This window comes from Petaurus breviceps, unplaced genomic scaffold (assembly GCF_028583685.1).
Source record: "Petaurus breviceps papuanus isolate PSGF00001 unplaced genomic scaffold, PetGlider_PUasm1.0 91041, whole genome shotgun sequence".
In the NCBI taxonomy this organism is placed as follows: Eukaryota; Metazoa; Chordata; class Mammalia; order Diprotodontia; family Petauridae; genus Petaurus; species Petaurus breviceps.
The window spans coordinates 21,667,864-21,688,682 of NW_027187400.1; the positions used below are offsets into that span (position 1 = coordinate 21,667,864).

Below are 20,819 nucleotides of genomic sequence, written 5' to 3' on the forward strand. Positions count from 1 at the left end.
TTTTTCATTTTTCTTAACTAGACAACTAAGCTCTGTTGTTTCTGACCTACTGAAGGATACAAGTGTTTTCAATGCCCTTTAAATTCAGGAGCCTGGGACAAGGTACTAGTTACCCAGAATTAGTTACAGCATGGTTCTTAGTTATAGCAAGGGTGGGGAACCTGCAACCTCTAGGTCACAGGGAATTCCCTGCCCCTGAACTAGAACATAAGAAAAGAAGGGGGGGGGGGCGACTAGATGGTGCAGTGAATAGAGAACCGGCCCTGAAGTCAGGAGGACCTGAGTTCAAATACTGCCTCAGACACTTGACACACTTACTAGCCGTGTGACTTTGGGCTTAACCCCAATTACCCTAAAAAAAAAAGCAGTTAAATGCTTAAAAAAAAAAGAAAAGAAGGGGGCACAAAAGGGGCATGAATCTTTGAAATCAACAAACTATTTTATTCCACAGGAAAGAGGAAGAATCCAGTGTGAGAAATACAACAGTGAGGGGGCCTTAACAGGTTGGTAAGGGTAGTGTTTACACAGTAACAAAATGGATATTAGGATTGCTTTTAAGATCATTTTCTTATACATCTGTTATTGTAATGGGTCGACGCAGCTAATATAGTATCTGAGGCACAAATATTAATGGGAAATGGAGATCCCCCTCTCCTGGAACCCCTCCCATCCCCCTCTTTTGCCCCCACGAAAGCTCTAAAGATTCATGCCAGGAAATGTGGCATTACGGGGACATGGACCCTTACTCTTCATAATCTCATGATGGACAGGAAGGGCTAACATTTCCACTGAGAAAAAGAAAGGCAACTGGTGTTAAGCAGCCATAACACTGAACGGCTGGAGCTGGGAGTTGAGGTGCTTTTGACTCCCTGGATGCTGCTGTAAAAGGGGCAGGCTCCTCTCTGCTTCATTTGCTGTAGGTGGGAATTATTTTCTAATTGTTTTAAGGTAAAACAAACAAACAAAAATACAAAAACTAACAAAAAGAAAATTGGTTCTAGAAACAGAACCCACGTGTTAGATAGAAGCAACGTGAAGGCCAGTGTGGATCACAGCCAAATCTTGGATACTATAGTCCAAATACAAAATGGCGGCATTTTCTTGGGGCTAAATCCTTTACTGCAACCCAGGGAAAGCCAGTAGTGAAATATGGAAATGAGATTCCAGTGAAAATGCATCAAGTCCTCATCTATCAACTTTCACAATTGCGTGAAGAGGTTCTTCTTGGGTCCTGAAGCATTACCATCACAGATTCTAACCAAACACAAGTTGGGCTTCAACTCTGCTTTGACAAGGGCAGGGGGAGGGCTGGGGAAGTTACTTCTATCCCCAACCACTCACCCCATGTAGCCTTGAGATCGATGCTGAACATGACTCTTCTATAGCTCAGATTTCAAAGATGACTGTTGTGCAATGCTGAGGAAATTTTCAACTATTTAAAGAGTTGACTAAAATTAGAAAGGCGCTCTGGGTGGGGAGGTCATTTTGAACAGCAGCTTTCCAGAGTCCCTTTGGGCCCACCATTTGGCAGTGCAGAGATTTCTGTGGTCAGATGTGAGTGTATTTTGGCTGCAGCCTATGGCCCAGGGTGGCTTTCTCTGGGAATGATGTGCCTCTTCTACCCACAGACTAGTCACATGACTCCATTTTGGGAAGTCATGGAGTACTGGTGTAGAAGGCAACCCACTCTGGGTGTGGTGGGGGCCTTTTCTCACTTTAAAAGGGTCTGGTTTAAGGAAGTGTTCAGTGATCACAAAGGGGCCTTTTCAAAGCAGAACTACAGCTGGACAAAGGACAAATGAAAAAGATGATGACTCGACACTTGGAGTCCTTCTTAGCTGGGTGTGAGATCCTGTATAAAGAGGGGTTCCCCAACAATAAGGAAAGACTTGTGCCTTGCCTCTTCAAAAGCTTTGTGCCTGGTTTCAACCCCCTAATGCAGTAAGAAGGGACAACTTTGGAAAGTTCAACAGGCCTGACCCCATGAAAAGACTTTCTGCCCATGTGTCTGTGCTGAAGAAAAGAGCGTGGGACATGTGTATAGGAGGGACCAGCTTCATCTGTGTCTTGGATGGGTTTGAATCCCGACTCAAACATCAAAATCATCCACACATCCACTGGGGGGTTGGGGGGAGGGTATCTTATTTACATAACAAATGTTTAAAAATTGAACAGCCTCAATTAAGACACAATGAGCAAATCAGCCAGTCTGGAGGGGGGGGGGGCAGACAATGAAATTTTCTATCTGGGAACCAGTCTGTTATTGTGGTGGGCAAGAAGATGGAAATCCTCACCCTGGACTCTACCTTGGGGTGGGACTGTCTACAGGGACTCAACTTGGAGAGTAAAGGACCACTTTCCAAATGACCCCACTGATACTTCACTGCACATAGCCAGCCGACAAACATCCACAACAAAACAAGCCGTTCAGTCCAAGCTGCTTCCTTTTCTTAGCCTGTCTCTCCATTTCTGTAGGGCGGGGGCTCCAGTGCATGGATCTGTCCCAATGTGCCTCCCTGCTGTTCTTCCCCAAGGGTGGGGCATGTGTGTTGGGGGAAAAGCTGGAATTAGAGTCATTCTTAGTATAGTTGTTTTCTGATGAAAGAAATATTTTAATGAGGCTTCTTCTCCCCAATCAACCCAGTCTTAGCAATGCTACAAAATAACCACTAATAACAAGCAGAGAAATACTCACAAAGTCAATCTGACTTATTTTTGGTAAGGGAACACAATTTAGTGTTTTTTATTTTTATTTTTTTAAGATTTGGCTGACTGGTTATAAAGACAAAGCAGTTCAAAAATAGCTTATGAAAACAGAATCACTTTTCAATTGGGGGGCAAGAAATGCATGGAGAAATGAGCTCTGGAAAGCCCAGCCCCTTGACAAAGGGGGGGGCTGTGGTACAGACTGCATGAGACAGGATATCAGAGGAAAACCTATGGTCCTGCCTCATCTCCCCTTCTGACAAGGGGCAGGGACTTCCTTTCTGGTTTGGAATGCTGAGCAGAATGCCAAGATTGGACTGGGACTCCAGCCTGGGCAATCTGACTTCCAAGGCCTATTATAACTCTTTCATATATACTAGATCTCAGCTTTATCCACTTCTATGAATACTTTAATTTTCTTTTAAAAATAATATATAACATTCCTCAACTCTCAAGTATATCTTCTATACAGAGTGCCCTGTAGTAGATGCATAGAATTAGTGCAATAGAAGATTCGATATAATTTTTAATTTCTTTACAGTAAACAAACCTTTACACACACTACAGGTCCTGCTCTGAAACTTTCTCATATTTACAAGCGCACAGTTGTACATATATACACGTTAACAAAATACAGGGCCATCTAAAAGCTAAGTTCATTTCAGATGCATTTTTTTGACGTTATTCAACCAACACCTTTTTAAAAAATTCTTTCCCCATAATCTTAAAGTACCCCCAAATAGTGAATGTGGTTTTCCATGTGTATTTTCCCCGTCAACAATGCTCACTTTCTCTTGTTCCTCAAGAACAGCCCCCCCGCGGTCTCGGCCACCAGAATGGGCCTGGTCAGCCCGACAGTCCTGGGGCTGGGGGCTGGTGGCCACACGGGCTCTCGCTCTCTGAGGTGGGAAGGTTTCTTCAGGAGTCCAGCTCCAACTGCTCCTGGTTCTCACTGAGTCTCAACATAAGCTGCTGCTCATAGTAAAGGCTTTTTGCATAGTTTATTTCTTGGGATAATTTGACTGCGAGGACCTCTGATTTCACGTGGACCTGGAGGTCAGAGAAGAGGAATAAAGCAAGAGGTTTAGAATGTGAAGTGGCATGAATGCCAAGGAACAATGGCAGGGTGTGGCAGGCAGTGGCACCGCCTTTGGAGGGTGCCAGTCTTCTTGAGCTGCTACAAATGGTTCAGATGGATTACACCTGGAGAGCTCAAGCCCAGACTGGTGGAGGCCAGTAGGCCCTGGAGGTGTCCTGTACACAAAAGGCACTTAATAAGTGATTGCTGAATACATTTTACCTGTTTATCCTAGTGCCCGAGGCTACGGGCACAGCCATATTGTCTTTGTCTAACTTATTAGGTTCACTGGCATAGAATGTAAGATTTACAGAAATGAAAATGTGCTGGCTCCTTCTCCCCACTTATTTTGTACTTTAAAAAACCACATCCGAATAATGTCCTACTCTATCTCCCTCCCCATCACAGTGAAGGCCCGGCTGGTGTGAGTAGGAGCATTATTCTGTCCTTCTCCCATAGAGCCACAGGGTTGGAGCCAATGACCATCCTTCACATGATGACACCTTCCAACAGTATGGATTTGGACACATGGGACCACCTGGGGCTGTTATCTGCACTAACTCGCTACATCAACCAAGGAAACCATGGAAGGTAAACCTCAGCAGTAAGTCGGCCCTCTCTGACAATACAGGCATCATCTGCATCCCGCCCCAAACCCCAGAGTGGGAAGGCCTGTTTCCTTCTCTTTTCTCTGATCCACACGATCACTGTAAGGGACTTGAGTTTACTAGTGGCAAAAATATTTTCAGGGCTAACTGCTGCACTCACCCAGGCTATTTTTAAACAAACTGTCTTTAGAACAGGCCTCAAGGTACAGGACACTTGGGAACAGGACACACACCATCTAGGTGACAACTTAACAAAATTAAGAACTACAACAAACCCAGGCCTTTTCTTGGATCAGGGAGAAAGCACTTCGTGGGCAGGAGAGAAGGTATAGTGATTAACTGTACAGTGGAGCCTGGGCTAAGACAAGCAGTCATTCCAGGTAGCGTCTAAAGGTCTGGCATCATGACATGCCTCTGAGCCCTGGGAAAAGGCCCCTCCCCACTTCATGGCATCATTTTAACCTTACAATAAACCTCTATGCAGGACCTGGGGCTATATACTGTTTCTGTGATGTCCAGATACCTTGAGTTTTTTGTTTTTTTTTTGCTTTTTGGAGGGCAATTGGGTTTAAGTAACTTGCCCAAGGTCACACGGCTAGGTTTTTTGTTTGTGTGCTTTATAAGTGCCTGAGGCCGGATCCGAACCCAGGTCCTCCTGACTCCAGGGCCAGCACTCTACTTACTGTGCCACCTAGCCGCCCCGAAACCTTGAGTTTTTATAGTCATAGAAACACAGAATCATAGATCTGGAGCTGGAAGGGACCTCAGGGGCCATCAAACCTAACCCTCAAGGAAACTGAGGCAGGCAGAGGTGAAGTGACTTCCCAAGGGCCATATAGCTAGGAAGTGTCTCAGGCACAATTGAAACTCTGCTGTCTCTGATTCCAGGCCCAGTGTTCTATGCATGGGGAAGCCACGGTGTTGTCTGCCCTCTGCCTCTGTCAGACTTGCTACACTGTTTTCTGGCTTTCCCAGAACAGTCCCTGAGGCTCCCAAAGGCCTGCCCTCCCTGGAGCACCAGAAGCATGGCACTGGTTCTCCCAGCTCCTCTGTGAGGTGAGCAGAACAGATAGCAGCCCATTTTACAAACGATGAGCCCACAGCTTGGTGCAGGGCACTCAGCCAGATGCTGGCAGGACTCAACATCAAGGCTTCACGACACTGTGGCTGGAGCTGTGCATTCCCTCTGGTCATTGGCCTGAGCTCAGGGGGCATCTAAGTCACCTAGAGTGTGGGCTGGGACTTCCTGGGATGTCTCTTATCATGTTCTAGTCCTGCTGCTAGGAGAGCCAGCCGGCCTAGCAGGGGCTCGCTGAGCCTGTGCTTGTTCCCTGCTCTGCACTCCTCAGTGCAGCGGGCAGCTCAGCCAGCACAGTCTCACCATTGGTTTCTGATGGGAAGGTCCAGGAATCACAACTCCGCTACTTGTATTCACAGCTTTCTTGGTCAGCTGCACATACACCTTCCCATGGTCTTTGGAGACAAGGCAGTGGTAGAGGTCATCATATCGGACTTCTAGGACGATGGCCTCTCTATCAACATAGTCCCCACTTTTCAGGAAGTAAACGGCTCTAGAGGAGATGAGGACGCAGTAGCTGTCGATGTTCTCCACGGCTATGAAGCTGGAGGAAGAAACCAAAGGGGAAATAAGGCACTGGGGTGGGGATGGGGGCCCACAGGCTGCTTCTCTAACTGGTACATATCAGGAAAGCTATTGACCCAGTGAGGTGATGATGGAGTCTTTTCCCAATTCTCCTCCCCTTTTACAATTTTAAGGCTAGTGGGCTAGTTGCTGGTGGCTAAAAGTTGCTTAGAGTCAAAGTGAAACGGTAATCTATCTTTTGGGACAAATAATTTTTAGAAAGTGAATATTTCAGTTCTTAATCCTGAATTGAGAGCTGGGAAAATTAACTGCTTAACAATAAGGTAAAAGGTGGAGACACAAAGAACATATCTCCCTAAGAAATGACTGAGGCAAGAGAATGCTGATGACTAGATGGGAAAGGCAAAGGAAAATCAGACAAAAGACACAGCTTGATGTAAGAACAGCCAGCCCCACTCAGCAAGTCAGTCCTTGCAAAGGTCTTTCCACAGGGAAAGAGTGAGAGTGTACAAAGTACCTTCACCTCCAGCACCCACAGTTCTCCCAAATCAAGCCTGACTCTGTCAGTCAGTCAATAAACATTTATTAAGGATGTGCTCTGTGTCAGGCATGCAGAGCCATGGGACACAAAGAGAGGCAAAAACATGGTCACTACCATCAAGAAGCCCATGTTCTAATGGAGGAAATGGGGAAAAAAAGTACATTTAGGATATACCATATAAAAGAGAAGGTACTGACTAAAGGGAAGAATACTGGGGGGAAACATTCGAGGTCTCTCCTGGAGAATGTGGAATTTGAGCCGAGTTCTGAAGGGAGCCAGGGAATCCTGGAGGCACAAGTAAGCAGTAAGAACATTCCAGACATGGGACAGTCAGGGAACAGGCACCAGAGTCAAGAGATGGAGGGTCTTTTGCCAGGAAGAGCACGTAGGACAGTATCAGAGGATTGTACAACAGGTGGAGGTTTGGAAGGTGGGAAGGGTTTTAAATGCCAAAGAGAGGATTTTGTATTTGATCCTGGAGGTCATATGAAGCCTAATGGAATTTACTGAGCCTGGGAGGGGAGAGAAAAGAGAGGAGAGAGGAGAAGGGGGGGGAGAGGGGAGGGAGAGAGAGAGGGAGGAGAGAGAGAGGGGAGAGACAGAGACAGAGAGACAGTGCATTTAAGAAATCGGGAAAGGGGGACAATTATAAAGGATTCTGAATACCAAACAAAAGATTCTGTAGTCAGTCCTGGAGGGACTGACAGGGAGTCACTGGAGTTTATTGAGGAGGTGTGTGTGTGTGTGTGACACGATGGGAACTGTGCTTTAGGAAAATCACTTTAGTGGCTGAATGGAGGATGAACTGGAGTGGGGAGACAGCTGGGGCAGGCAGGACATCCCCCACCCCAGCAGGTAATTGCAATAATCCAGGTGTGAGGTGATGGGGGCCTGTACCACAGGGGTGGTGGCAGAGTCAGAGGAGAGAAGGGGGCATATCTGAGAGATGCTGCAAAGGTAAAATCGATAGTTTGGCAACAGCTTGGATGGGGGAGGGGAGGAATGGCTGTGGGCTGGGGGACTGGGAAAATGGTGATGTGATGCTCTCAACAATAACAGAAAAGTCTAGAGGGGGGTATGGTTTGAAGGAAAAGATGAATTCAGTTTTGGCTATGTTGAGTTTAGGATATGGACAGCAGTACAACATTATTAACTAATACAGCACTTCTGAGTGCAGCCCAAACCAGATTAAAATGTGATTAAGAAATATTTAACAAAGTGAATAAAAATACAATACAACATGTAAAGCATTACATTTTAAAACTAAGTAAATGTAGCAGCAAGCACCCTAGCATACCCAGGGTGCCTGCCAACACAGGTTCTTAGATCTGTTTCTCCAAAGGAAAGCAACTCAAAATGGGTTAACAATCTTACTTCAATCAATCAAACATATATCATTTACCTAGTTCAGAGGGAAAAGTCAACACCCTGAACTTGAGAGAATACAAACAGAAGTTACAAGCAGAAAGAGAAACAGACCAGCAGACAGGCTTCCAGCTGCCTGACCTTTACATCCATACCTAGTCAGTTACCAGAGAGGGAAGCACCAACATCTGGGTTTTCAAAGGGGGGGTGGGGGGGGGGGGGGGCTCAACAGCTGCCCAGAGTCTCATCTGGCCAAATCATACAACTCTTCCCAAAGTGAGTCCCAAAGCAAAACCTCACATCAGGGTATATAAGGGCTTCTCCTGGGTCAGAGACCATCACAACCCTCATGACCCACTGCCCAATCACAAAGTAACAAGGTGTGGGTGCTCCTGAAGAACAAGCCTCCCTCCACAGGCTCCATGTGATGACATTCTGCCTATTAGGGGGCAGAGTATATTTTCAAATCAGGGAAGGTTCTCAGAGTCACTTAAGCCTATCAAAGGGCCAAGGGGCAGGGAAGATCTTCAGATTCCCATTCCCATAACAGTAAATACACATCCAACAGGGATTCTTAGATATCGATTAGTGGTCTTTATTTCATTTTCCCCTAATTTTTATTTTCAGTCCCAAAATCTCTCCCTCCTTTCACCCTCCTCCCCAAGAAGACAAGAAAAATCAATATTCATTATACATATGAAATCATGCAAAACAGATTTCTACATTAGCCATGCTGAGGGAAAAAACCAAGAAAAATAAAGTGAAAAAAATATTCTTCAATCTACACTCAGAGGTCATTACCTCTCTCTCTGGAGTTGTATACCATTTATCATCATGAATCTTTTAGAATTGTCATAGATCACTGTACTGATCAGAATAATTAGGTCTATTATACCTGATTATTGTTACAATATTGCTGTTTCTATGTAAACTGTTATCCTGGTTCTGTTTACTTCACTTTGTATCAGTTCATATAAGTCTTCCCAGCTTTTTCTGAAACATCCTGCTCATCATTTCTTATAGCACAATAGTATTCCATCACAATCATGTACAACAACTTGTTCAGCCATTCCCTGATTGGTTGGTGGGAATTCCCTCAGTTTCCTAGACTATTAATGACTTTTGTTTCCATTTGACTTTGATACCACTGGTCTACTGTACATGCAGTTCAAAATATTTAATAAGCACTTAAGAGATGTGAGACTGGAGGTGAATGAAGGATGAACTGGAATGGGGAGAGACTGTGACATGAGATAAAGAGGTGAGAAGGGGGAGGTGTTGGAAAATGGCTTTAAATTTTTTTTGCTAAATATTATCAAGGTATATCCATATATACGTTGAAGTCTAGGAGTCAGGAGCCAGAAAAAAATTGAGCCAGGACCTGAATTCATCATTCAGGAGGGAAAGAGAATGTCCTGTGGGTCAGTAGACAAAGCTAAAAAAATCTGTAAGTGAGTAGTAAAGGAAGAGTCTGGAAGTGGCAGTAAGCAGAACGTAGTCAGGGAATATGACTAAAGGTGCAGCCCTTGTTGGAGAGAGAGACCAAGGATGTCAGTGTCATGAGGATGGAGCCCAGAATATGGAAGGAGTAAGAAAGGAAAAGAATTAAGATGAAAGCAGATTTGTTAATATGGAGCAGGCATTCCAGGGAGCACAAGCCCTGGGTATCTACACTGCAAGGACTTTTTGACAATGAGGCTGCAATATCAAAAAGCAGGAAAAAGAATAAATGTTAGAGGTTAAAAGCTGACCACTGCCCTGTCTTCATTCCTTGGGATGGTACTACAACTTTACAAGCCAGCCTCCACCTGGGAGGTCCTGTAGCCTCTCTCAGTGGACAGAGCTGGAGGAGCAGCAGGGCAGTGTTCAGGCCAAGCCCTGCAGCAGACAGCAAAGGCATAGCCTGTTCCTGCTGTCACTTCACCTCCTATGTCACTGAGAAGTGCAAGGGAAGCAGGGATTCTCCTCCTCTGGAAAGGCTCCCCCTGCCCTGAAGACTGACCAGAGCAGTCAGTGATCTGCACGTGTGTCACACTCCTCCAACCAGGCTGGATGCTTATATGAGGGTAGGGCCGGGTTTTAATTTACCTTTTCTTCAGTGCTGATCACAACAATTCAATTGCTGAACTGCCATCTGTATCCCACCAATACTTAAAATGCAGTCTGCAATATATGACTTTGAATGTTTTGATAGTGTTAAGCCTTTTTATATGCCTTATGCCAGGACATGGCAGACTCAGAGTAAGGAAATCCAGGTTCAAATTCATGCACCGACCCATATTGGCTCTATGGCCATGGCTAAGGCACTTTGCCTCACTGGGCCTCAGTTTCCTCAGAAGTAAAAGGAGTGTAATAATTACAGGCTCATAGTTTCCCCTCTACCCTCAGTCACATAGGAAAGGATCTTACAAGTAATCTGGCCCAAACCCTTCATTTTATAGATGGGGAAACTGAGGCTGAGAAGTGATTTGCCTAAGGTCACAAAGGCAGTAAATGAGGATAGTGATTATCATCTATACATCTTGTCCCCTGCAACCCTCCACCCCACGACCCCTGACCTAGCTCTAATATTCATTTATTCTCCACTCCTTTTGTCCTATAGATCTTCCATATAAGTAACTGTTTTATCAGGTCCATGGGATCCATTATACAAGAAAAATAAGGCAAAGTAATTCCTTTTATGCATAAACTATCTCACTTGGAAAACTAAATCTTCATCATACCAGCAAAGACTGAGATTTCTGGAATACCAAAGGTCCCACCTCTTCTCTTCAAAGACATGAAATCTTCACATTAGTAATTCAGTTTAAGGGCCTTTATACTTTCCTTGATCTTTCTCTGTGACCTCCTCTTATTCTCATTGGTTGTGCCTTTTGCCAAGACAAATTCTCAGAATTTACCACTCTAAACAAAAGGTTTTTCTCTGCCTGCCCTTTCCTTGTGGGCTTTGTTCAGATTCTGCTGCCCTGGCATTCATTCATGCTGCCTGTCCTATCCTATCTCAACTTTGGTTCCTGAAATACCCTTCAGGGACCACTGCTGGGCTATCAGCATTAAAGAGAATGGAGTTTTAGGTTCCAAATATTTCTTTCTGTCTCTAGGCTTTTCAAGGCTGGAGTCTCTGCGAATTTCAGTCTTATAACTGAAAGATTAAGACCAAAGACTGGTTCTACTCACACTTCTGTTACTAATAAGTAGTGAGACCTTAAAGTAATTTAACTTCCTTGTATCTCAGTTTCCAAATCAGCTAAAACCAGATGGCGTCTGTCCAGCTGGGAGGCTCACAAGACCTAATGGTATGGAACCACAAGTAATATCAGACCAAGGTAAAGAGATGCTACAAGTGCCACTTCCTGAACTATAGGAAAATCCAGAGGTCCCCAACTTTCCTAATGGCTTTCAGTTGTTCATCAAATCAAAGCCAAGATGGCTGCTTGAATGGGAGGCAGGCTGCCCAGTTCCCACAGACCTACCAACAAAACCATGAAGCTGGCCCCCCATCAAATAATAAACAAGAAATCCAATGAGAATCTAGAGTTAAATGATATCTTTTACTCCAAAATTGTACAAGTCTATCAGGAGGCCCTGACAAGAGGCACCCCTAAGCAAAGTGAATGTCAGCACAGTTAAAGGACACATGTGGATGGCAAAGTTGGACACAGGTACAGAGGCATCAAGAAGAGAGGTGTCTCCTGAGAAAGCACCTGGGTGAGGCAATAGGCCAAGATCAGCATGGTGCCCCAAGGGTCAGATCAGTAGAGACTGGGTTCCCAGGCTTCCAGGTGCTGAGATGCCAGAGCAGGGTCCCTGAACATCCAGCATTCTGAACCTCAAAGATCCTGACAGGCCAAAAACCCAGAGAGGGCGCAGGGTGGGGGCAAGAACACAGGGTGAAACCAAGTAGGGGTGACTATCTTTTTTTTTACCCCAAAGTATAACTAGGGTGGAAGCAAAAAGCCCCAATTCAAGAATTAAAGCTGGAAAGATAAGTAAGTAACATACAATAAGGAGTAAATAATACACAAGTATAAAAAATTATTGGAAAATCTAACTCCATAGCTACTATAAGCAGAGACTCAAAGGAAGATATGGCTTTTCCACTGGGACTATATGGATACCTAGAAAAAAAAAGAGACTAAAAAAAAATTAAAACTCTTGCGGAAAGAATTGGAAGAAAATTTAACAGCTGAGCATGAAATCCCTAAAACTAGAATAGTCCAAACAGAAATCAGTGACTTCATGAGAGAGCAAGAAACATTTGAATAAAATTTAGAAATTAAAAAAAAAAGAAGTAAATTTAAGATATCAAAAATTGACCTGGGAAGCAAGTCAAGTAAAGAAAGAACTGAAGATTCATTGAACTCCCTGAAAATAATTTTTAAAAAAAACCTAGAGACTGTATTTAAAAAAAAAAAAAACAACTATCAACATCTATTAGAGCCAGAGGGCAAAACGAAAACAGAAAGAACCCACTAAAAAGAATCACCAAACGAAAAGTCCCAAGAATGTCACAGCTAACACTCAAAGCTCCTACATCAAAGAACAAAGACTGCAAACTTCAAGAAAGAGGGGACTACAGTCAGAATCACTTACGACCTAGAAGTTGCCACTAAAAGTAATATTGGAATAGAATATTCCAAAAGGCAAAAGAGAAAAATAACTTATCCTACAAAGATGAAAATAATCCCACTGAGGGAAAAAATGGATCTTTAAGGGAACAGAGGCCTTACAAGTTCTGATGAAAGGCCTAGATCTGTGATACAAACCCAAGAGTCCAGAGAAACCTAGAAAAGTAAATTTATTTGAGCAATTAGAAGGAGCTATAGGATGATGTAGTGCTAACATTTTGATAAGTGGAGTAGAAACAAGTGGTTGAATAAAAAAGACAGGTCCTAGGAGTAGATTGGTTCTGGTATTAGGGTTTTAAGAGAAGGGAGGGTAAAAGGCAGAATAAATGAGCAAAAAAGAGGAGAAGGAAACTAGCTATGTATCATAACTGGGGTATGTGAAAAGAACAGTACATGAATATGGGGAAAAAAGATTGGGGGAATGGTTATCATATGGACTTCAATAAACCGAAATAGACAAAGGATAGTTGAACACACACAGTTTGAAGTAGAAATACCTCAAACTCAACAATGAAACAAGTGTAAAATATAAGGGGGATGCTAAGAGGAAGGAATAGTCACAAGCCAAACAAACTTCCTGATTCTGAAGGGGAGCATGGGGGGTGGAGAAAAAATAAGAGCTAGAATCTAAGGGGGAGCTTTAAATTGCCTCTTAGATAAGTAGAGAATGCCTGAACAAATTGGAATATAAATGTCATGGAGCATTATTGTACACATAAGAAAACGAAAAGGGGCAATTTCAGAGAACACTGGGTTCTATGAGTGAAGCTAAAACATTCAGGAGAACAATTTAAACAGCAACTTTGGAAGACTTTAAAATCGATCAAAGCAGTAGTGTATCCTCTCTTCAATACATTTCTGGGCATGGCTACTTTGTGGGTTCATTTTGCTTAACTGCTAATTTGTCACAAAGTACAAAGGTTACAGGAGTTTTCCCCTCCTTTCTAATTAAGGTGGGGGTTGGGAAGAAGGGTGGGGAGCGGAATAGCAACAGTGATGCCAACAAAAAAAGAGGACCATTGAACCATTTTAAAAATGCACAGAACCAGGAAGGAAGGAACTTCCTCAGGAAGTACAGACAAGCAGAAGACAGGGAGGAGGCGTAGGATGAACTTCAATTTTATCTGTAACAGATAAAGGAGCAGTGAACACAGACACACACACTCACACACACTTACACTTTGATGAACTCAACAGGAGAACAATGGGAATAAGGAACAAGCTGGTTAAGAGGAGGAAAATACAGGGAAGGGAAGTTACAAACAAAACAAACTTCCTGATCCGGAAGGAAGAATTAAAACGGAGGGAAAAAGAAAAACAAAGAATGAGACTCTTAGAGGTTGCCTACACCAATTGTGGCATATGAAGGCTGTCAAGATGTGATGAAAGGGACAATGGCAGAGAATGCTGGTTGTAAGAACTGATGCAGAGTGAAGTGCTCAGAATCAGGAGAACCTTGTGTACAAGGACAACAACAGGGTAAAGAAAAACAAGCTTGAAAGACTGAGAACTCTGATCCAGGTGATGACTCATCGCATCTCTCTCCAGAAGCCCTAGGATGCCTCCTGCTGCCCACTTCCTGGCCCACAAGGGACGTTTTGGGCCATAGCTACCACATGAATACATTTTGCTTATTTTTTAAACAAGCATTTTCCTTCCCTTTTCTCTCAGTTAAGGGAGGTTGGGGGAATGGTGGGGGAAACACTGATGCCAGAAATACTGATGCTGATACAAAAATGCAAGGGTCATAGTAACATTTTTTAAAATACATAAAGAAGAACAGAAGGAAGTAGACCATCAGGACAGTTTTAAAAGTGATATATACATAAAAAGTAAGCAACATGAAATGAAGATTTATGGTTTAATATAGAATCCTCTTTCTGTGTACTGCTCTGTGTATGGAAATACTCTTTTGGGGTGTTTAAGTTCAGGATAAAAACATAAGCTTAAAAAAAGTGTACTGTGAATAATTCACACATGCAAATAATTAAGAGTTAACTGTACCATCCAAAGCAAAGACATCCTAGTTTAATAAAGAGTTATAATGAATCTTGAAAAAAGAATACAAGACAAATTCCTCATCTTGATAACTTCAGGTCTTCTGGCAAGCTCTTAAAAAACCCACAATTTCAGAGCTGTAAAGGTTGCAGCCTCATGTGACACATGAGAAAACAGCCCCCAAGGGGCTCCCTATGGGACCTGCCCAGCAGCATAGAGATGGTGGCAGAGGTAGGCTTAGAACCCAAATCTCTTGGCACTTGGTCCGCTGTTCCTTCCACCATATTACACTCACATGCATCAGATCTGCTTCTTTAAGCTGGACTGAAAGCTCTTTGAGGAAAGAGGTGTCTTAGACTTTTCAACCCTTACAGTTCTTCCCATCGGGCTAGGTGGCCCAGCAATACTTAGAAATATACCTCACTTAGAATACTTAGAAAAATACCTTAGAAATACTTAAAATATACCTCGCTCCAATTATGATCTCTCTAGTAGGCACCCATGATGAAAGCGAGGGATGATTTTCCATTTCTAAGTAGTTGGCAACAGCATGTAAGCTCAGAGTTCCAACAGTTTAAGCCTAAAATAGAAATCCTCAGTGGCTGTCAGTGACCAGGCCCACTTCCATGGAATTTATCATGTCCCAGGCTCTGAAAGTCTCCAGGGAGAGATGTTCCAGCTTAATCAAGTTGAATGGAATCTGAAATCACTTTTTCTGTCCAGCAAGGGTGGGGGTGGAAGAGAGAATCCACTAACCATGAGAAAAGCATTATGTTCACAGAGACCAGAGGATTCACCAGAGGCAGCTAGAATTTGGACCTGATTGTCCCTGATGCCAGCTAAAAAACAGGAAGCTGCCAACAGATCTCAAGCATGTTAGAGGCAAGTCAGATGGCAAAAGAGGCTATGAGGGAGTCCTCTCCGAGGCTATGGGCAGAGCTGGACAGCAAGGTCAACAGACGGGGGGGAGGAGGGGCAAGGCAGTGGGAGAATGGAAGCATTAGAAGGGAAAAGGGCCATTTGTTTAGCGTAGGGGTGAAAGCGCAGGGGTTTGTAAGATTTGATTTTTCTTCCTTCAGAAGAACAGGGAGTTTTCTCCTGCTGATTTGGCATCCCCAGCAGCTGACACATGATCTTTACAAGGGGCTGAGGTCTTTCAATAAGGGCAGTGCCTCTTAACACCCATGTCTGGGGATGTTCTCTCTGTACACACAGAAAGACTTTTTAAAAGGGACCTCTTTCCAATAAGCCTCTTACCCAAAGCTGGCCACAGGTCCTTAGTCCTACCTAGAGCCCCTTCTGTAGACTGAGCTGGGGCAGAGCTAAGGTTCAGGAAATTTTGGGCCGTGGGACAGGTTTGCCGCTGTCACCAAGCATACCTGTCCCCAAATCACATAACTTTTATGGGCCGAGGGGCCTCATCTATCTGATGAGTATAACAACAACTGCCAGCTTACCTTACAGGGCTGTTGGGACAAAGTCAAATGAAACTCCTAAATGTGAAATATATTTGAAAAAGGAAAAGCACCATGTAAGTTAGGGGAAGAAGAGTAACCTCCTATTTGGGGTTTCTAGATACATCTTTTGAAGCCAGACAGCAAGTTGGTGCTCATGTTTCTGGGTCCTTTACAAAAGGCACTCCCTCATCCCTGGCTGCACTTGAAGCTTTCTTGTGAGATCTTCTGAAGATTTCATAATCAGAGAAGAACAGTCAGAGACAGAGTTTTCAGGCAAAAAAGTGAAAGGTTGGCCAGGGAGAAGGAGGAGGAAGGACTGTTGCTTCTAGTCCCACCTAGAGGGTGATGAGGAAGCACTGTGGGTGGGTGCTCATGTCTCCATACCACTATCTGCAAATCAGTGCCACCCTTTTCTGGACAGAAATTGTCAGGAAGGCTGAGGGTCTTCTTAGCAGCTCCCTCCTCGTTCCTGCCTGCTGTTCCTTTCCCACTACCCCCATTCCCAAGCTAAGGATGCCCAAAGCAGGAAAAGTACTGAGAACACAAGTGACCCAAACTTCATGTGTTGTGGGCCCGAGGGCCACCCATATCTGTGAAGCAATTAGAACTAACTTCCAAATTAATTTGCTCTGCTAGTGTGAACCTGCCCCCAATTGGGAAATAGCTCAATTTCTTTATGCTACTTCAGGTTTACAAAATGCTTTCCTCCCCCAGACCCTGTGATGTGGAGATACAAGTACTTGTACGATCACCCTCATTTTACAGATCAGGAAACTGAGCCCTGAGAGCTAGAAATGACTTGCCCAGGGTCACAAAGCTCAGTCACTGTCAGTGACGAATGGAATCCTGGTGACCTGGCTGGTACTCTGGCCGGTTCAGCTGTACCCCGGGGCCAACAAACCAACCCAGTGAAATGTGGAGCCTTAGGGACAGTCTTGGCAGGCTGGCCTTCCTAGTCAGTTCCTTCATATTGTTTTTCTTTCCTTTTCCACAGCCTGGGTTCAGCACATCCTCTTCTTTGCTGATTACTACTCTGACAGCCCTGCTCTCCATAAGTCCTCAATGGACTTCTTAAGAGCTGCACTGATGCCAATGAGCTCCTCATTAGCTGCAGGTACTAACACTGCAGCCACACATTTTATGGCCATGTCCAGACACCATGGGCCTTTACACCATTTTCATGGATGAGACAAGCAGTGCTGAAGGTGTGACTGCCCCCAAAATGATAATCCAGCACTGGTCACTTGTTTAATCTCCTGGGAAGCACAAAAGGAAGACACAAACATGCTCTCACACTCAGCCTGGATAGTGGGCCTTCACCCCTTTGATCTCCTATTAACTTGGAGGGAGGGAAATTGAAAAAATTTGGCCAGAAACACAAAGCATCTGGATGAGCGTTGCCCTTCATAGAAAATAGAGAACCAGATCCATCCGGGCCAATCCTCCATATTAACATTCTGGGGTCGTGGAAGAGGCAGGACCTTCTCTAAAGTCTCTATTTTTACATATATGTAAACATACATACACATACATGTGCACTGCTACAGCTGTTACACTCCTCAGTAGAAACCAAATAATGATTATTACAGTTCTCATTTCTATAACGTTGTAGGGTTTCCAAACACTTTTTTTCCCCATAGAAATCCTGAGGAGTGGGCAGTACAAGCATAGATATATTCATTTTACAGATAAGGAAACTGATGCTCCGTGCAGCAAGTATTTGAACCCTGGCCTTCTGACTCAAAGTCAATGATTTTTTTTTATTCCACCCTGAAGTCATGTTTGCCTATAGCCTTTGGATCTGACATAGGAAGGGGATGATAGAAGAAAAGCAGTCTGGCTATAAAGAGGTTCCTCAGTACCTATGGACTTAACCCCCCTCAAACTGGGCTGGTTTTTCTTTTACAATTGAAAAGATTTATGTATGAACGTTTATAAATAAAATAAATATAATTTATACTTAAAAATTAGTATGGCATTAGTATTAATGGTACAGTAATAGAGCACTAAGAGCCCCAATTCCTTGCCTCCCAACTCTGTTGCACAATGGTGATCTCTCAAAGACCTGTAGGCCTTTGGGGAGGGCTTTCCATTTGTGTTTCTGTGGGGAAAGGAGTCGGATCATCCTCATAGACAATCCCTCCCACCTCAAATTATCTTGTATCATTTGTCTGTGTTAATATTGTATCCTAAGACAACATAAGCTCCATTAGGGCAGGAACTACTTCTCCTGTTTTGTTTTTGTCTCTCCAGTACCTAAGAAGGTCTTGTACATGGCAGGCACTTAATAAACACTCACGGGACTGAATTATCTCTCCCATGTGGAGTATTCCCCTCCTTATGTTCATATTACCCCAACCCATGGTCCGAGTACTTTGGGTATAGACTGGAGAATAAGGCCCCTCACTATTAACCAACCCAAGGAAATGCACTCAGACTTTGAATCTAAGTTGGTATCTTCCCAAGAAGGCCCAAAAGAGACATACAGAGAATTCAGAACGTACAGCCCTCCCCTTCCAACCTGGGCTTTTGTTGTTCAGGGGAGTCTAGTTTTTACCTTTCCCTAATATCACAGGTCATTACAGAAAATAGAAACATCCTGATAGAGCCAGAGGGTGTTTTTTAAAAAGTGACAGCTAAACATTCTTACAGGTCCTCTTAGAATTTAGCAGCACATTATAAATCCTGGCAGGCAGACACAGTGGAGTAAGTGAAAATGGAGAAATTCTCCCAACTCTTGACTTAGCTTGTATGAAGACAGATTCAGGGAGATAACAATCAATTAAAACCCTGACTTTTTGTAACTCTTAAAATGAAAGCTTTTTATTCATGGAGCATCTCTCTCACAGAACTTCATGCTTCCATCTAATTCACCCCCAAAATATCCATACTCAACAGAGGCTAATTCAGAGATGCTTAATTTCCTGTTCTGTGAGCAAGAGTTTAGGGTTTCTGCCATATGCCAACAAAGGGTCTGCCCTTTTGCAAGACTTAAAGTTTAAGTCCTTATATTGTAAGTAGGCTAGAGTTAGCATTAGGGACTGGGTGTGGGATTTCACTGGTACAAGGAATGAACTCCTGGGAATTTCACCAGCATAAATAACAAACCAGTGCAGGCTGGCATTTTCTCTGCAATTTAAAAGCATTAGGAAGCTTCCTGGGGCATGGAAAGGTTGAGAGACTTACCAAGGGTCACCCAGCCAGAACAAGTCAGGGTTGGGACTGGAACCCAGACCTTCCTGGACTTAAGAAATTATAAATAAATTAAACTATATGCTGGTGTGGACAACACATAAAATCATTGCTTCAACATGAAAATAGTTCTACTTTGGCAAAACGCCCCACACAAAAGGAGGCACCAAGGCAAAGGATATTAGATTCAAGGAAGCCAGGTGGTGCAGTGGACAGAGAATTGGACCTGGAGTCAGGAAGACCTGTTTAGACACTTAAAAACAACAACCACCACAACAACAATGATAATAATATATACATATGTAGAGTGCTTAAGGTTTGTAAAATGTTTTACAAATATTATCTCATCTGATCTTTACATTCATTTTGGGAGGGATGTGCTATTATTATCCCTATTTTATAGATGAGGAAATTAGGGCAGCACCTGGGGTCACACAGCTAGAAAGTGTCTGGTGCCAAATTTGAACTCGGGTCTTCCTGACTCCAGGCCCAGAGTTCTATTCACTGTGCTATCTAGCTGCCTTTATGTTTACTGTAGAAAAGCTACTTAACCTCTTCCAGTCTCAGTTTCCTCATCTGTAAAATGAGGATGATAATAGTATCTACTTCCTAGGGTTTTTGTGAGGGTCAAGACAGATAATATTTGTAAAGAGCTTGAACAACCTTAAAGCATTATATAAAAGCTGCTATCACCACCACCATCACCATCATCCTCATCACCACCACCATCATCATCATTGTCATCACCATCATCATCATTATCACCATCCTCATCCTCATCCTCATCACCACCACCACCATCATCATCAACAACAATAACTCCAAGACATCAGGTTAGGATTACTCGCACGTTCTATCAGTGAGAATCATTCAGAGTAACCTTGTCTGAAAACTGGCAGAACTACCTGTTTGCAATTTACATATGTACCCTGGTTCAACTGATGAAAATTAGAAAATAGGACTAAGTATGAGACATGTATGAAATTCAATAAACTGAATACTTTGACTACAAATTAGTTTAGTCACTGGTTAAAAAGAACAATTAATGTTAATCCATGGCAAAAAATTCACCTTTTATTGTTATCCTTTATCAAAACTCATTAAAGCTTCCATTAAAAAATGAATTTGAGAAGAATGGGAAATAGTGGAGATTGTTTCAAAATGTAACAGAAATATTTGGTTAATCTGCAGCTGAAGGCTTTTTAACTTCGTCTGTCCTTAAATCCTATGTCAGGAACTCTTTATCTTCTTATACTAATTAATTAAAGACAATGAAAAAATTAAATGAAACTCAACCTGGGAGAACAAAGTTGAAGCAACTATGGCACTGGGGACTTTGTAGGGGTTTAACTACATCGGGAAGTAATTACACAATATTTTCCAGAAGTGAAACTGTGAGGCTGACTGGAAAAAATGTGGAAACGTTTAGTTAGAACAGTAGAGCAAGGTATTAAAGCCCCTTTTATGGGGTTAACTCTGAAGGAAAATATGCAAATAATTAGATCTTTAAATGTGTTTTTAATTACAATCCTAGGATAAAAGTCAGAGGTACCATTTGGTGTTGCTGACTTTTCCTGAAAACCCGTTCTGCTGAGCAACAATGATTCTGATGTCCACGTCACCATGAAGGCTCAGACTAACAA

At 43.2% G+C, this 20,819-nt stretch overlaps 1 protein-coding gene across 2 annotated transcripts in view; it reads right to left on the reverse strand.

Moving 5' to 3' along the window:
* Window positions 1-418: 418 nt before the first annotated feature.
* Window positions 419-20,819, reverse strand: part of VPS13D (vacuolar protein sorting 13 homolog D) — a 361,069-nt gene continuing 340,668 nt past the window's right edge. For both annotated transcript variants that reach the window (XM_069078269.1, XM_069078268.1), the window contains 2 exons: window positions 5,774-6,014; window positions 419-3,756 (listed from right to left, as the gene is read on the reverse strand). In XM_069078269.1, the coding sequence (XP_068934370.1) occupies window positions 3,625-3,756; window positions 5,774-6,014 (373 nt within the window). In that variant the 3' untranslated portion in view covers window positions 419-3,624. The remainder of the gene's footprint in view (window positions 3,757-5,773; window positions 6,015-20,819) is intronic.